This window comes from Dromaius novaehollandiae, chromosome 4 (genome assembly GCF_036370855.1).
Source record: "Dromaius novaehollandiae isolate bDroNov1 chromosome 4, bDroNov1.hap1, whole genome shotgun sequence".
Classification (NCBI taxonomy): Eukaryota; Metazoa; Chordata; class Aves; order Casuariiformes; family Dromaiidae; genus Dromaius; species Dromaius novaehollandiae.
In genome coordinates this window covers 8178075-8191125 of record NC_088101.1, presented here as the reverse complement: position 1 = coordinate 8191125, position 13051 = coordinate 8178075, and the positions used below count along the sequence as shown (strand labels likewise).

General features: G+C 44.1%; 1 protein-coding gene across 18 annotated transcripts in view; it reads left to right on the top strand.

The window, feature by feature from the left end:
* SEC31A (SEC31 homolog A, COPII coat complex component) overlaps positions 1–13051 on the top strand; it is a 47089-nt gene that overhangs the window by 12796 nt on the left and 21242 nt on the right. For 14 of the 18 annotated variants that reach the window (XM_064510349.1, XM_064510346.1, XM_064510343.1 and 11 more), the window contains exons 9-17: positions 1171–1332; positions 1516–1668; positions 3079–3318; positions 3834–3908; positions 6569–6619; positions 7813–7890; positions 10004–10079; positions 10738–10916; positions 12685–12811. In XM_064510349.1, the coding sequence (XP_064366419.1) occupies positions 1171–1332; positions 1516–1668; positions 3079–3318; positions 3834–3908; positions 6569–6619; positions 7813–7890; positions 10004–10079; positions 10738–10916; positions 12685–12811 (1141 nt within the window). The remainder of the gene's footprint in view (positions 1–1170; positions 1333–1515; positions 1669–3078; positions 3319–3833; positions 3909–6568; positions 6620–7812; positions 7891–10003; positions 10080–10737; positions 10917–12684; positions 12812–13051) is intronic. The other 4 variants (XM_064510347.1, XM_064510355.1, XM_064510353.1 and 1 more) reach the window with 1 other exon arrangement.

The following is a 13051-nucleotide window of genomic DNA, read 5'->3' as shown; positions in this document are numbered from 1 at the left end:
TCAACTCCCAAGTAGCTAAGGTGAAGTGCTGTGGTAGGATCCCTCTGCCTAGCCCCATTCTGAGTCAGTGGTCAGATCTTGTAAGGATGGGACAGCTGCTGGGACGTGCTCCAGGCCGGCCCCAGTACAGCAGAAGCCAATTTAAAGATGTCAGAGCAGGAGTAGTGAAGTGAACAACCAAGAATCAGTGACCAGAGTAACGTGGCTAGAGAGAGTGGAAAAGGCATCTCTGGTCCCTAAGGTCACCTGAAGTGCAAAAGATAAAGTCTGGGGTGGCAGATGTGTCATCTGAGCTGGATCCTATCTGTTAGGAAGGCTTTATGCTTGAATGAATCATATCATGTATTTTTATTTAGAATAAAAGGTTTCCTGGGAGAAAGAGGCAGTTAGCATTTTGTTCCTTCAGCAAAAATTTGGAGACAGACTAAAGAGGAATTTCCCCCAGTGTATGGTTAAATCTCTGCTGCAGTTGTGGGCCTGTTGGTGCTAGGGCAGGAATGGAATGCTGGAATGGAGGTCTGCCCAGGAGCAGGCAGAATGCAGATTTTAACTTTTCCAGTTTTCCCCCAAAGACAGGTTTACTTTGGAGCCTGGACATGACTCTGAAGTGTAGAGATACCCAGGTCAGCTCTGAAGGAGCAGGCAGTAGTACCAGCAGCAGCCCGCAGCTCATGGCAGGCCAGATCAATAGCTGTGACTGCAGCGTAGACATACCTGCATGCAGGTTGTCCTGCGTGGATTAAATAGAAGATTTAATGGGAGGAATGGGAGAGTGGCAATAAAGCAGTGGTGTCCGGTAATCTCCTGTTTGCTCATCCAGGCTTTTCCCCCTTTCAGCCAGGATGGGTCATCTGGAGCCTCCTGGGGAGTGGAAAGAGGAGCACTGCCTCAGGCAGGAGGGTTGCTGGCACTGCTTGTGGCTTTTTGCAGTGTGACACACGGAGCACTACCCTGCTCTCCCCCCTCTGGAGCACATCCTTCGGCAGGGAGTGCCGGGGTGTGCGCTTTGGCTTGTAAAAATAGAGAGGAGGAGGAGCTTGGGCTGGTGTGCGTGGTGAGAGGTGTCGGAGTGTGAGTTTGTACCACTGCAGAGATGCTCTCCTGTTGTTCCCATGGGTAGCAGCATTTCATTAAAAGCCCTGAATTGGTGGCTTTGTTTTTCTTGGCCAGGTGCTGTACGAGTTGCCCACAAACACGCAGTGGTGCTTTGATATCCAGTGGTGTCCCAGAAACCCTGCTGTCCTGTCTGCGGCTTCGTTCGATGGGCGGATCAGCGTTTACTCCATCATGGGAGGCAGCACGGACAGCTTGAGGCAGAAGCAGGTCGACCAGGTATGGAGAAGTGTTCAGCTGAGAAAATGGAAAAAAAGAAGAAAAAATAGTGGGCATGTTGAGAGTGTTCACTGGCTCTCATGCCAACTGGATTATACCAGTCCAGTGTACACAAGTGCTGGTTGTCTACTTCATCAGAGAAGATGTGTCACTTCTGTTTTTTTTTCCCCTTTGTTTTTCAAGCTTTCATCCTCTTTTGGGAACCTCGATCCATTTGGTACGGGTCAGCCCCTCCCGCCCCTGCAGCTTCCCCAGCAGACAGCCTCGCAGAGTGTCATTTTGCCCCTAAAGAAACCGCCTAAATGGATCCGGCGACCCGTGGGAGCATCGTTCTCGGTAAGCAGGGGCTCTGTGCAAGTCAAGGCTGGACGTGGTTGGCCTGGCAGGGAGGGTGATAGTGGTGGCACCTGCAAAGCACATTTAGAGATGGGGGTTCGGTGTTGTGCTCTCTTTTGCGAGATCTTCCCCCGGGTGCAGGAGTGGCAGGAGAGGCCTCCTGCCGCTTCCGAATTTGGCACTCGGAGCACCAAGTGAGTAAATATTAAAAAACATTGCTTGAGGAAAAAGAAGCAAAGAGGAGTTGTGTCACCAGCAGGTGCTTGCTTTCTTTGCTTTGGGATGAGGACTTTGCTTTTAATTATATGCAGTGTTTACTTAAAGCAGCGTATGTTTAGGGGAAAAATTATATTGGGGAAGTGCCTGAAACTTCAGTGCAGTTTCCAGCTGTTATATGACTCAGTGTGGTAGAGAGATACCAAGTCAGCTCTGAGCAAGTGAGCAGGAGTCCCTGTAGCAGCTCACGGAGCCAGACTCCTCGGCGGTTGTCAGTGTTGTGGAGGAGCCTGCCGAGATGGAAGCAAGGCCCTGCATGTTGCGAGAGCAGTCCCCGCTCTTTGCCTCCGTTGTTTGCTTGGAGACCTCGTGAAGATTTTAGCCTGTCCATTTGAAATGGATTTCTATGCCAAAACACTGATTCGTTTTTCAGCAGTATATGTCTGCTTATTATCTCGTCCACAAGTTAAATGCTTTTTTGTCATCAAATCAGAGTGATGTTGCATAGCCACTGGGTGTTATTTTATAATGCTGTTCTTCCCTCACTTGTCCTTGTTTTCCGGGAGGCAGGTGTCAGGCTTTATCTCAGCTAGGTTTTTTGCGTTTTGTAATGATGACTGTGTCAATTAGACTGGCCTGTTTAAATTAATTTTTGGTTTACAATGAAAGAATATAATAAGCTCCTCCAGGCTTTTTTTTCCCCCTGTCAATTTGATTTCTGTCCAAATGATGAGCCAATGTACTGCCTATCCCTCAGTAGATTTTTTAATTGGTATGCATCCTGCTGTAAGCAGGGCACGTATCCTGCTTTAGTGTGTATTCAATGACACATGGGATTTTTTAGTACTTACGCTGCAGTAACATAAGATACTCTGTCTGCTAGGCACTGTACAGACCCACAGCCCCAGTTCTTTGGAGTTTGTGGTCTTGGTCCTTAGTCTAAGGAAAAACTTTTAAGTCTTGATAAATGTGCACTTGCTTTTCCAACGAGTTCCTTCATTGCATAGAGATATGGGGAGGTGGAGAACACAGATCAGTATGGTGATGCCAGCAATGTTTGTCCATTTATACACTGTATAAAATAATTTGTACAGATCCGTGTATGTATATATATGTGTGTGTGTGTGTGGTTTTTTTAATGTAGTTCCCCAATGCAAATCTGTGCTTTATATACTGCACGTGTCTCAATTGCAGTTTGGAGGCAAGCTGGTTACATTTGAGAACACCAAGGCTCAGCAGCAGCCAGGCATTGATCAGCAGCAGCAGCAGCGTCACCACGTCTACGTGAGCCAGGTTGTTACGGAGAAGGAGTTCCTGGCCCGCTCGAACCAGCTGCAGGAAGCTGTGCGGTCTGAAGGCTTTGTCAGCTACTGCCAGAAGAAAATCGATATGGCCCAGGCTGACTTTGAGAAAAACGTGTGGTCCTTCTTAAAGGTATGAGGATGACAGCAGTTCAGGGATTCCACGCCTCCCCAGAAGGCCACTGCAAAAACATTTCCCTCTGCACGGTGCGGTGTTTTAGCAGAGAAGATGCTAGGAGCCCAAAGCATAGACTGCAGGAATGGTGCCTGTAAGCCCTGCCAGTGGAGGTGGCCCACCAGAAGAGGGAGGGTCCTTGGGTCAGTGGGTGTTTCAGGGGTTTGTGAGAATGTCGCAGCGGAAGAGAAGGCTTGTAAATCCTTAGGGAAGATGTCTCTTGTCAGGACATCTCAGTACTAGGGGTTGTTGAGGCAGGAGATAAAGCTTCGGGACAGCTTTAGATGTGCTCTTCACTGTTACCTATGAATATTTAGAGGTTTCCACATGAAGCTGATAGGCAGATTGTTCGTATACACTCAGTCTCCACAGTTACTAGCTCTCGGTGTGTGTTTGTGCTTGTCAAGTGAAAAGCCAGAGAGGAAAATAAAATTGAACTGCAATATACTCCTTTTAACTTTTCTTTTTCAAAGGTGAATTTTGAAGAAGATTCACGTGTTAAGTATCTTGAGCTCTTGGGATACAGGAAGGAGGATCTAAGGAAGAAGGTAAATGTGCTGGAAAGCTGTGTGTGTTAAATACTTTTACTGATGCATGCGTCCGTAGAGTAAAACCTGAAATGTTGGCAATGCCATATATGGCTGAAATGCTCATTTATGTTTGGGACGAGAAGAGCGATCACCACAGGCTATTCAAGACAGTACATGTTTACATGTACTTACTTTTTTTTTCAGTGTGCTTCCCAGTATTTGCCTGTGCTGCTACAGTTCTAATAGCTCTAATATAGCTGTTACCCTTTGTAATGGATCCTCTATTTGCTTAAACATGGCTGACTTGAATATTTGTATATTGTTTACATACGAAGTGTTTCTTTTTTCTAGAGGACACGAGAAATCTGCCTCTCCTCTTAAAATTTTGTCGGGATAAACAGCCCTAAGTAATTTTGGAATTTTTATGGCAATTGCAGCTTGCTTTAGATTCTTTTTTTTTTATTATCTATGTAATATTGCAATACAAATATTCACTGAGAATTTCAAAGCACTCAACAGACTTCAGAGACGTCTGCATCTGACTGTGCCATCTTGATCTGATTCTCACACACAAAAAAGCTTTGCTATCTGTTAGTAGAAGCTTTTCATGTAACTTCCATGTGTCACATCCATATATTGTTGTATCGCGGAATCCCATCCTTTTTTTGGCTTTCCGATTAAAGAACACGTAAAGATTCTTCAGGGTTTCATTAACTACCTTAAAATGCTAAAATATTCCTGTTTGTGAGATGCCTTTTTAGGAAAAAGAAACACAACAATCAAACCTGTTTGCATTTGGAAAGGCAAAAGTTGTATTACCAGGAAGTAACTTGTACCTCTTAGGTGTGGATCTTTCTTCCAAGCTGGAAAAAGATTTTTATATTAGGGCAAAATCTGGTTTTCAGGAGCAACAGCTAGGCCAAAAGGCTACGTTTTCCAAAGCTAGTTTTCTTTATCTTTGTTTGAAAATAAGTCACCAGCAGGTAACCAAAAAAGAAGCCAGATTTTCCTAAAAACCTGGATTATGTTTCCATTCAATCAAGTTTGGAAGCATCTGTAGTATGAAAGGTATAGTATGAAATGAGCTAGACGTAGACTGCACAGCTCTTGAGTTGCAGACTGAGCTTCTGGGTGGTTTTATCTGTGTCTGAGCTGCTCAGAGACAAACTGCATGGTGCCATCTCCCTGTTGGTACACAGGGATACTTCCTGCGTGTTTTGGCTTGTTTGCTGCTCTCAGTGCTGTGCCTAGGATCTGTCTAGTTCAGTTCTGAATCAATGGATTTGAATGTTTGGCTCATTTTCATTGTATCAACTTAATCTTTTGTTTTGAAAGACTGGTTCCATAAAAATGTCATGTTTGTGTATTAAATGGCCTCCAGGGCAAATTTATTATGATTACAAAGAAAATATGTTTTTGCTAACGCACTGTCCTCAGCTTCTAAATGTTTCTTGCATGAGTCAAAGGCAAGCACAACAAGGGAAATCCTGTCTTTCAAAAGCAGATTGAAATTAGAAAATCCAGATGAAACTCGGTCCCGCTTGTGCAGCTGGAGCGGCGGTGGCAGTTTTGCAAGGCAGCCTCACGGAGACTCGAGCCCACCACTGCTGTTGCTCTTGAGTTGATCTGCCATGCCCAGGGGGAAAGGCTGGGAAAACGGGTGTAGCTGAATTGAGACAGCCTGAAATGCTGGATTACCCTACGATTTCAGGATTTGAGGAATAGATGAGATGAGCTGTGAGGCCGCATTTTCACATAGCTCTTTCTCAGCAAAGTGTTCCACGTCGAAGTGGAATCCATGTTTTCTAGTGTTGAAAAATACAGGCCATCTTGTCTGAAAGTTAGCAGCATCCAGATGATAAACTCACTAAATGGCAACTTGTTTTTTATGTTACTGTTATGATGAGGAATTAAAAGGGTGGCAGGTTTTCTCCTGGATTTCTCCTTTCTATTTTAAACTAATGATTAAAAGTTTATTTTGTTTAAAAAAAAAAAAAAAAAAAAAAAGCAAACCAGCTCCTGCAATTTGAGCTAAGTTTTTTTGCAAACACTGTCATCTAAGTTTAAAGTACACCCTGCTATGCTAGAAGCAATCAAATGATATTAGCAGTGTTAGGAAATCTGGGTACCCAGATACTGAAACAATGTATTTTCTTAATATATTTTAAAATTTATACATTAAATTTGGATTTTTGAGGGCCTTCAAGGAATCTGGAGACCTGATTCGCCTTGCAAAGCAGTAGAAGCTGGGCATTTTAACTTGTTTATTCCTTGCAAAATCCTACCCTAAGGCTATGTGCATGTTGTGGTTGAAACCGCAGCTTCCTGAGAGTTGCCCTGCTCAAATGGAATTGTCACTAGTTCAGTTTCCCTAATCAGTGCAGGCAGGGGTTTTTTTCCTGTCTGCTATAATACCGTTTTTATTACTGTAATTTCCAGCAGTTCCAGTGAGGTTTGAGGCTGAGTTAACAATTAAACATTTAAAGGTATAGAAAAGGCTGTTTCCCTCAGAGGCTGGTGTGCAGGCAGCTCAGCAGGCTGGGAAGGGAAATTGCTCGTTTACTGTTTTGCAAGTAATATAGTAGCTACATAGCCAGTTTTGCAGTCTGAGAGATCAGCGAGAGGTCTGTCTCTAAAATTAAAGGGCATTTAATTGACAAATATTGGTTGCATTTTAGATTACGTCAGCTCTGAATAAAGAAAGTCTTGCAGATGGTGAATTGGGAGAGGTAAGCAAGCACAAAAGTCTTCAACTTTGTATAGTTTTATAATGCAATAATAATGTGCAAAGTAAGAATAATTTTCCTTTCAGTTTGGTAACTGTCCCACAGTAAGTCAGGAATAATGCAGCATATGAGAACCCCCTACATTCAGTAGGATGAAGGTACTTACTTTAAATAAACAAAACTTTTTCCTTTCAAATCCTGCCTATTTCATAGCGAAGGGCTGTCAGTGATAGGTTTTGGCTCAGGACCTCTGATGTCCCTCTGCTTTTCCCTTCTGCTCCCTTATCCACTGTGATACTTTCTCCGCTGCCAGTGGGGTAGGGGAGAGCCTCGCTGATGGGCAGCTAATGTGAAGAGCAGCATCACAGCCTCCACACTGGCAGTGGAAAGCTTGGGTGTACCTTCAAAAAAACCCCTGTACATTCCTGAGCCGCTTCTGGGATGCATCTCCCCTGGTCTGGGAGAGCAGAGTAAAAGACTGTCTGCCTGGATGTCACAGCACTGAGCGCTGCACTAACGGCAGCGAGGGAGTCTGGCGGCAAGTGAGTAGGATGAGGAGCCTGGGACAAGGAGCCCTGATCCCTCCCAGCCCCAGAGGGGGACAGAGATGGCAGAAGGCATGTTGCCGCGCGGCGTACACTGTGCACCACACTGGCTCTGGGTTGGACTCCCGCAAAGGCCAGCACAGGGCACTGCTCAGGTGTGTCTAGGCAGGACCAGCTGTGAGATCCCATAAGACTTCCCTGCATGAGTGATTAATGCTCTTCAGGCTTTGCCTGTTGCAGTTCTCCCGGCCTGAGTCCCCAGGGCACTGCTTTCTCTAGAGGATGGTTGTGCTCCCTCTTCATGGCCAGACCCCGCTCCCAGTGCTGCTGCATTGAAATTATGCCGTATGCATTTCGGCTGTCACCAGTAGCTGCCTAATGGAAAAGAAAAGATTTGCTGAACATTTTCAGGCAACTAAGATGAGAGCAGCACAAGGTACTGCGTGATGACAAGGAGCAAGGAAATGAAGGGCCTCTACCACTTTTGTTGTAGTCACACATTTATTTGTGATGCATTTCTGTGCGCTGCAGGCTAGCTCTGAGCACTGTCAGGAAGGTGGTGGGAATGCTCTGCAGGGCAAAGTATTTCTTTTTCTTCCCCTGGCCTTTTTTTTCCCCCCCTTCCCCTATGGCTGCTTCTCTCTTCTCAAGGCTCCCACAGAATCTGATGCATCTGTACTGAATGAGGCGGGTGAAGGCCAGGCTACAGAGGAGCAGCTCTTGGGAGAGGTATGCACTGCCCTCTAGGCTAGCTCTGATTTCCTGTATATCTCCTGTAATTTCCTTTGCTATTAACAGCATTTCATTGCATTTTCCTGGTGCTGAGGATGTATGAATATATAAGAGCTTTATATATATATTTTATATATATTATTGATTTTATATATAGTAGATAATATAATATATATTATATTACTCATATGAGTATATATTCATATATACACTAATATATAATATATACGAGTAAAATGTGGGCTCTTGCTAAGTCTCTTGCAGATCTCTCATCAGCATCAGGCACTGTATGAATAAGTTCTTGGTGGCAAGAATGAGAATGAGCTCATTTGTAAGAGTGAGCTGACTTGGTACCACACCAGTTGGCACAAAACCCAAGGACTGCTTCAGATAGCCACAGTTTTCGCTTTCCGACATTTGTCTGATGCACACAAAATGCTCTGCAGCCGTAATTGTAATGCATTCCTTAATTTTTTTCCCCTCTTTCCTTTCTTATCCCCCAATTGCTATTTTGTAGTGTTTTCAGCATGTGCTCCCCAGTGGGGTTAAACCTGTGCTCAGTGCCTGCCTGTAGTTGTCTGAAGCTGAGAACTGTAGTTTATGGCTCATGCATGTTAGGGTGGTGCGGTTGTTCGTCTGTATAACAGCCTGTTAAGGACACCAAAAGAGAGAGCCCTCCTTATCTTAGGTGCTTGATTGCTTATTAATTTATTAGGCTCTGTAGTGGCAGACGTGTATGTGTTTGTGCGAGTTTTCTACTGTGTGCAAGTATGAAGACATTAAGTGCCACGTAAATCTCTATTCTAGGAGAGACTTCATAGTCAAACATATTCTTATCCTAATAGCAGGGTGGTAAATATTTGGGAGCCTGAAGCCACTGATGATGCATCAAAGAGTGCATATGTAAAGTAACTGCATGGGCACGTGATTCCTGTGCCAGTCGTAATGTGCTTTCAGCTGCTGCCAAACACATCATGCATCATCCGACATCAAATCCACTTTCCAGACACTGTCTCTTTACCTGAGCCACTTCACTAATCAGCACCATTTCACTAATGAGTATATAAGCAAGGTGTTCTCAGCAGGCATTTCCTCTGGAGCTACCACTGCATGTAGTTGCATGCTGGCTTATGACAGAGAAGGCAGTTAGGACAGTTTCTGCCCTCTAGTTAGGTCATGCTGTGAAAATTCATGGTAAAGGACTTCCCCTGTGGTATTATACTTTTTTTTTTTTAAGGCTTTTGTTTAAAATTCAAAAATCCAAGTGCTTGCAGGTGATGTTCTCTGTTTTGTTTGTGGGGATCTTATATAAGGAAGTCTCTTCTGTCAGGGCTGAACGCTCTTGTGCCAATCCAGCAAAGTGCTTTAGCCTATCTGGAGTACTCTGGACTTCTGTGTCCAAAACTAAGCCTGTGTTGTGCTTCATTGGACCAGGGTAAACTCTTGGTACCTGCTGTTTTGAGGATGAGCTCAAACTGCACAGGGAGCAAAGTGAAAACTAGGTAGCATTTCCTGTAGGCACTTCTTTATGGAGGTGAGCGAGAAGGGAAGGAGAATTCCTGACTTTTGGGGGGGATGTGGGGTTGGTGCACGTGTGTGCAAGCACGTTTACTTATGCAGGTCAGTACTCAGGTTTCTGGCTGCTGCTATTTGTGATCTCCATGTATGCACAACTCAGGCTTGCATAAACCTTACCCCGCTGGAAAAAAATCTGAAGCTTTCAGTATTTTTTTCACTTTGGCATCTATTTAAAAATATGGCCAACTCTGATCACTCAGAACAGTGTTTTTAAAATCGTGCATTGATGTACGTTGGAGGAATCGTGCATTGATGTATGTTGGAGGTCTTCTGATAAGCCCAGAACTTGCTCAGTGTGCTTAGGATTAGACTTTGTGCAGGCACCAAGGGAAGCTGATTATCCTGAGCTGAAACAGTGTTGTAGCAAATGACAAGGATAATGTTCTTTCCTTCTAAGTTAGTGATATCTTAGGGGAATGGCAGTTTGAAAGTATACCTTACCATCTAATGCAAGATGCATGTGTTTAAATGTGTATTTATTTATCCCAAATGTTTGCATAATCTGAAAAACTGTGCCTTTCCTTTTTCTTAGAGCTTAAAGGACCATAATCGAGAATCTGAAGATTCAGTGTCTGCAAAGAAGACATTTAACATCTCTGTTAGTGGAGGTAAAAAGAACAAACAAAAAAAACCCTGCCTGTTAATTTCATTATATGTGCTGATAACTATAAATATTGGTGTTGGTACTGGTTTTCCCATGAGAGCAAAACTGCTGTAGAGATTGTAGAGGGTTAGCATTATTTGCCTCCAACTCTGTTAATTTCCCAGCAGTCTCAAGGCACTTTGTGGTACAGGTCCTTTAGGGAAGGAAAGGAAGTGTACAGCACTCATGTGCCCCACCACTGAAATGCAGATACCCCGAAAGTGATTTCTGATACCATAAAAGAACACATGCCTGATCAGGCATGAAGTGTTAACCTTGCTGTTTATGCAGAAACTACCAGGAGATCTTGAGTAACACAGAAGCCCTTGACCGCTGTCTGCATGTAATCTTGTTTCTGGCACTGTGTGCAGGGTAGTTGTTTCAGAGGTGATTCAGAAAGGTGCCATGTATGAAACAGCAGCATCTTGTTCCAGCAGCAAGATAATGCTTGGAAGTGTCCCATCAGATTTGGCCTTGACCTTATTGCGTTTGAGACTGGAGATGAGTTTCAGCATCCCTGTAAATATCTGCCTGGAGCAGGGCTGGGGCAAATCACCTGCTGTTGCATCCTTAACTGAATTTTGTATGCTTGTTTGAAAATGCACTCCTTTTTCCTGTTGCAGATGTGGATGGTTTGATTACCCAGGCTTTGCTGACGGGTAACTTTGAGAGTGCGGTAGATCTCTGCTTGCACGATAACCGCATGGCTGATGCCATTATTTTGGCCATCGCAGGCGGACAAGAGCTGCTCTCTAGGACGCAGGAAAAATACTTTGCTAAGATGCAGAGCAAAATTACCAGGGTACGTATATTCAGCTAGAAAGAAACCTGTTTGTAGACCTTTTCCAACCCCTTTTTAATGTTACAAGTTTCCATGCCATCTTATAGATGTCTTTCTGTGAGAACCTAATACGTATTAGTCATCCACAGAATGAGTGGAAGGATTTTTTTTACTGTTTATAATGCATTTCCTTGAAAAGGAGAGAAGAGGCGCACTAGCTGGGGAAAAGGATTTCTTATGATTTCCAGTGTTTCTTTGAGCTGCATATGTGATAGTAACTTCTCCCTGATTAAGATAAACATCTTAAGCAGCACGTACTTTAATGTCTTGTCTTGACACATTTTTCAAGTGCTGCACACAGGCCCATGCTCGGTGTCTGTCGCATTACATTAATTCCTGCCTGTGATCAATCACAACAGAGACTTTGCCAATGCTCGGTTTCACTGTCTGCGCAGAGGATAGCTAAGTATAGCCAGGGTACATTAATCTAATCACCCGGCATCTAGGAGACAGGCTGTTATGGCCAGCTGGTTATTTGTTCTTTTCCGCTCTCTGCCATGCTAGCGATTGTTGACACTGCTCCTCCAAATCTTTTTCCCTCAGTACTCACATGAGAACAGCAACGGGAGAAGGATGAAGTGGGAGAAGTGGCCACGGAGGAGCATGGGGCAGTTGGTTTAACGAGGAAGGCAGGAAGTTGCTACCTGTCACTTCACTGGTCCCTTGCCCAAGAAGGGTGTTTTGCAGTAGCAGCAGGCAGCCTTTGAAATGAGCATGTGCTTAAGTGCTTTTCTGGAGCAGGGCTGAAGGTCAAAAAGCATGGTCATCTGGGGAAAGAAAGCACCCAGCACCACAGGCCAGGGTCTGTAAGCAAGATTTTGATCACTTTCTACAATCCAGTTTGAGAAATGAACAGTTTGCATTTCTAGTATTGGACAAGTGAAGAGAAATTGAAGTATTAAGACTCTCTAGGATGTCTTCTCCTCCAACTTTTTTTTGTATTAGGCCAAGACAAAGGAAGGAATTTTGTAGCAAGTTCTTTGCTGCAATTAATCCTTTGAAAAAGGCATTTTTATTGAGAGTTGACTGGTTATCTATGCCTGTGTTAACAAATGGGTGATGACCTTGTAGTTAGGTTGCATTTGTTGTTCAGGTGGCATCACAAGGGCGCCTTGCTCGCTAAATATGAGCACAGCTTGTCTTTTGTATGAGGTAGAGTTTGAGACAGAATAAACTGGAGTTTGGCTTTGAGGATGCGTAGACCTGCAGCCTGGCTGCGTGAGCAAAAGGTAGGGATATTGTGGTTAGTTCAGGGGGTATTGCTGTCAGCTTGCCTCTTCTTTAGAGCAGCCTTTTTAACTGCCCCTCACTGGTCAGCTGAAAGCCAAGAGCTTAAAGCTGAACAAAACAGTTAATTTGACAAACAAAACTCACTCTCCTTGCTGGGTATTGCGTAGAAGGTTTATAGCTACGTTCCTGGTAAGGCATCTTCGTCTACAAAAACAGTTCTGAAAACCCTCTGCAGTGAGCCTGGCCTGCGAGTGTTTGTGTTCCTTTGCTGCAGATTTTATAGTAAGGATAATTGCCCTGACTGCATTACCTTAGCTTGCTTTCTTTTTTTACTGAACTCCTTTTAAAGCAATATTTATTCTCCTTTAGAGCTTTGGAGTTGCTGTGCAGTATCTGCCTGCTGTGGCAATGAGTACTTGTGAATAGATACAAAATATACTGTGTCCAAAAAGAAAGGAAATCCTACTAGGATCTTACTTTGGTTTCTCTCCTGGTGCAGCTTATCACTGCAGTTGTAACGAAGAACTGGAAGGAGATTGTGCAGTCTTGTGATCTGCAGAACTGGAGAGAGGCTTTGGCTGCTGTGCTGACTTATGCCAGGCCGGAGGAGTTTGCAGCCCTTTGCGGTAAGGACACTTTACAGACTGGATGCCATTTATTCCACTTATTTCTAGAAAAATTGTGCTTTTTCTGCAGTTTTCCTTCAGGTGAATTACTGTAATGCCTGGCTATAGCTCCTTTGGTCAAGAATACAGCTTTTGAATTTTGCTGCAAAGGAGGAGAGGACCCTCTGAGGTGCTGTGTCCCCAGCATGTTCCCTGGGGATTTTTGGGGCACAGGACAGGCCTTGTAAGCAGCTGGGTCTC